At 40.1% G+C, this 4358-nt stretch overlaps 1 protein-coding gene across 1 annotated transcript; it reads left to right on the top strand.

Annotated features, from left to right (window-relative positions):
* Nucleotides 1–345: 345 nt before the first annotated feature.
* On the top strand, nucleotides 346–1281 carry LOC142451455 (olfactory receptor 6C4-like). The gene has a single exon (XM_075553247.1). The coding sequence runs from the start codon at nucleotides 349–351 to the stop codon at nucleotides 1279–1281; it is 933 nt and encodes a 310-aa protein (XP_075409362.1). The 5' UTR covers nucleotides 346–348.
* Nucleotides 1282–4358: the final 3077 nt, after the last annotated feature.

The raw sequence follows: 4358 nt of genomic DNA, 5'->3' as shown, positions 1-4358 counted from the left end.
TAGTGTAAACCTGATATGTGCTCTGTAAACCTTTACCTAATTCACAATGGAGTTAAAAGAAGAAAAAGATTGTCTTTCTACCATGAAATTATAGAAAATCGATCTTTTGACAAGCAGCCCAATAAAAAAGAAAATCAATTTGAGTCAGATTGACAGAAGGGAAAGCTCTTGAATCAATTCAATGGGAAAAACTTGTAGTTGTGGTTTGGTGCCATCTAACCAGTCACACTCATTCCTACCTTATTTACCAGAACAAATACATTAGCCTCTTCTTCATGTTTCCGAGCTTCCCTCCCCTCTCATCACTGATTTATTTCTTCTGTACCCTCACAGGCCCAAATATTGGCCATGAAAAACAAAACACATCTGAGAGAATTCATCCTGGTGGGACTAACAGACATCCCAGAGCTTCAGACTGTAATTTTTTTACTTATTTTTCTTACATATGCATTTAGCATCTTAGGTAATCTGACAATAATCACTCTCACTTTACTGGACTCCCATCTCCAGACTCCCATGTATTTCTTCCTCAGGAATTTCTCCTTCTTGGAAATTTCCTTTACAACCACGTTTACTCCTAGGCTGCTGTTCAGCATCTCAACTGGGAATAAGGCCATAAGTTTTGCTGGATGTGTCACTCAGTATTTCTTTGCCATATTCCTCGGGGCAACAGAGTTTTACCTTCTGGCTGCCATGTCTTATGATCGCTATGTAGCCATCTGCAAACCCCTACATTACACAACCATCATGAACAACAGAGTCTGTATCTACCTGGTTCTCTGCTCTTGGCTCGGTGGGTTCCTAATCATTTTATACCCAATCATCCAGACCAGTCAGCTGGATTTCTGTGCCTCCAATGTGTTGAATCATTATTATTGTGACTATGGACCACTCATAGAAATATCTTGCTCAGACACAAGACTCCTGGAAATCATTGACTTTTTCTTAGCAATTGTAACCTTGACTACTACCCTGGTGCTGGTGATTCTCTCCTACACAAATATCATCAGGACCATTCTGAAGATCCCCTCTGCCCAGCAAAGGAAAAAGGCTTTTTCCACATGCTCCTCCCACATGATTGTCATCTCTCTCTCTTATGGAAGCTGCATCTTCATGTACATTAAACCTTCAGCAAAAGAAGGAGTTGCCTTAAATAAGGGAGTAGCTGTGCTCAATACGTCAGTGGCCCCTTTACTAAACCCCTTCATTTACACTCTACGGAATAAACAAGTAAAACAAGCCTTCAGGGATGTGGTCAGAAAGATCATGAGTGAATCTTAAATGAAATCAAAGAAAACTCTGAAGAATATTCATAAAGTTTTTTCCATGAAAACTTAAGGAGGGATTCTATAGACCTTCCCTTATTAAACATCATCTCAGATGAATTTTCAGAAGGAGATACCAGAGCTATATTTCAGACTTGCCAACAAGAGGAAACTCGTGGATAAATTTTTTTTAAAAAACACATTTCAAACATTCCTTTCTAATTTACAGACTTCAATATTTTAAAACAGTAGCTAAATAATACTGATAATCTCATTCCATGAAAGAAATATCTGATAAAAATCAGTAGGGTTATCATAAATGATATTCAGCTGAGCTTGCTATTAAAGTTTAGATTTACAAGTCAATTCCCAACTCATAGTATCCTTAGGTTTACATGAAGAGCTTTTAATTGTTATCATACTTTAAGAAATTTGTTCAAATATTTTATCAGAAATATTAAACATGTATAAGGAACCCAAAGAAAGAAAATTAAACTAGTTGACATGGAGTCAATTCTCGTGACATCATCATGACTCTGGCATCATCATAAGAGCAGAGTACAACTGCTCCAGTGGGTTTTCAAGACTGTGACCTTTCATAAGAAGATCACCTCCATTACTTAACCATTAGCACCATCCGGAGAGTCAGCCACAGATAGGTAGGGACTAGTAATTGCCTCACCATAAAGCTATGTCCCAGACCATCTTATCTCAGATTTGAAACATACTATAGCTTGTGTTTTTAAGTTAGTACCAAAAGGGATTTTTGTTGTAGAATTTAAAGAGCCCTGGTAGCATAGAGATTAAGCATTGGACTGATAACCTCAGGGTCAGCTGTTCAAAAACACCAGCAGCTCCATGGGAGAAAGATAGGCTTTCTACTCCTGTAAAGATTTACAGTTTGGGAAATTGACAGGGGCAGTTCAACCCTGATCTGTAGAGTCATCATGAGTCAGAATGAACTCGGGACAGTGGATTGTTGTTGTTGTTGTTTGATGGTGTATTGGTGTGTTAGGCAGAGTTGAATAGAGAAACAAATCCAGGGACACTCATGCATGTGTATAAGAAAGAACTTTATATCAAAGAGTAATTGTATATTAAGAAAACATCCCAGCCCAGTCCAGATCTAGTCCATAAGTCCAATATGGGACCATATGTCTGATACTAGTCTATAAAATCCACTTCAGATTCACACAACACATACAATGATGCCGAGTGCAGGGAGATTGCAGGCAGGTGAGTAGAAACTCTTGTGGATCCAGTGGCAGAGGAAGCATTTCCAAGGCTCTGGCTGCCATTAGCGTGGCTCTATGTGGATTGTCAACAAGAAGGTCAAACAGAGAGAGTGTGTCCTGCATCAAGGGGGGAAGAGAGAAAGTTTCCAGAATCCTCAATCCACAAGGTCCACGAGGAGGATTCACCCCTTCATTTTTTTTATCAAATTGACATGAAATTGTGTAACTACCACAAGTGGGTAACACATATATCAGTTCACAACCACTGCTGCTCTGTACTCTATCCCAAAGATTGCCAGAGTTGACTTAATGGTAATAAGCATAGATTTTTGTTTTCGGATGTAAAACTCAAAGTTAACCATAGCCCTAATTGAAGAAAAATTGGTTCCTATAATAAGGCCCTACTTGATACTTGCCCTCATGAAGAGATCAATGAAGATATGAGTGCTATTGCAAAGTGTAGTGAAGAAATCAGTGAGTGCCTACCAGTAATAATAGTGTCTAGGGAACATTATAAATTATCCCTATGGAGATCCCCTCACAGAGGGGTTTAGGAGAGGAGATGGGTCAGTCAGGGTGCGATGTAGTACTGAAGAAAAACACAGCTTTGCCCCAGATCCTGGATGCTTCCTCCCCCCAACTACCATGATCCAAATTCTACCTTGCAGGGCTGGATAGTGTAGAGGTTGTACACTGGTTCATATGGGAGCTGGAGGCACAGGGAATCCAGGGTGGACAATACCTTCAGGACCAGGGGTGTGAGGGGCGAGGCTGGGAGAGTAGAGGGTGAGTGGGTTGGAAAGGGGGAACTGATTAAAAGGATCCACATGTGACCTCCTCCCTGGGAGATGGACGGCAGAGAAGGGGGGGAAGGGAGACTCCGGATAGGGCAAGATATGACAAAATAACAATCTGTGGATTATCAAGGGCTCATGAGGGAGGGAGGAGCGGGGAGGGAGGAGGAAAAAAGAGGACCTGATGCAGAGGGCTTAAGTGGAGAGCAAATGCTTTGAGAGTGATTAGGGCAAAGAATGTACGGATGTGCTTTATATAACTGATGTATGTATATGCATGGATTGTGATAAGAGTTGTATGAGCCCCTAATAAAATGTTTTTTAAAAAATTATCCCTATGGGTGGGACATGTGGTCATTCTATTGACAGTATCTTAATTTAGCCAATGGTATATCATTTAAATGACTGTTAAGAAAAGGAAAATATATCAATGTTGGACTTTTTTTAGATCAAATGTACATGGATTGTTAATTTCTACATATTAAAATCTTAAGTGACTGAATTCTATTTACACAAACAATAAGGGTTGGAGAGAGGGCAAATTTTTTCAATAACACTCATTCACAGAGGCACAAATATGCTTGCTAGATTATGACATATTATAAAAAAGCAATGAGTGCATGAAAATAGCAACTATCTGGTAGTCCCAAACCACCATTCATTGGTCACCCTCAAAGCAAGAGATCTGAACCAAAGTCCAACAACCTCAAATCATCTGGTTCTTCTCACAAAGTGTATTTCAGCTTTAAATCCAAGAGGGCATGTAGGTTCCTTCAATCGGCTACAGGTGAATTTGAAGGAAAGCCCAGTTTGCTTAGTGGGGTTTCACAGAATCCTCCTGGTGTGGGCTATAAATGATGTGTACTCCTGAAGGGCAGAGTCAATGGTCCCAGTTGTCTATAGCACCTACCCTACATCACCAAGGGCTGGACAGAAACTAGAAGTATCCAATTAGGAACATAGCACCAGGTGTATTCTTCACCTGGAAGTTCTATGTAGGTAATGTTAAACATTTTCCCAATGTCAAGTAGCCATACCTGGTTCACCCACCAACAAAGTGTGCA

This window comes from Tenrec ecaudatus, chromosome 6, assembly GCF_050624435.1.
Source record: "Tenrec ecaudatus isolate mTenEca1 chromosome 6, mTenEca1.hap1, whole genome shotgun sequence".
Classification (NCBI taxonomy): domain Eukaryota; kingdom Metazoa; phylum Chordata; class Mammalia; order Afrosoricida; family Tenrecidae; genus Tenrec; species Tenrec ecaudatus.
This window is presented reverse-complemented; position numbering and strand designations above follow the sequence as displayed.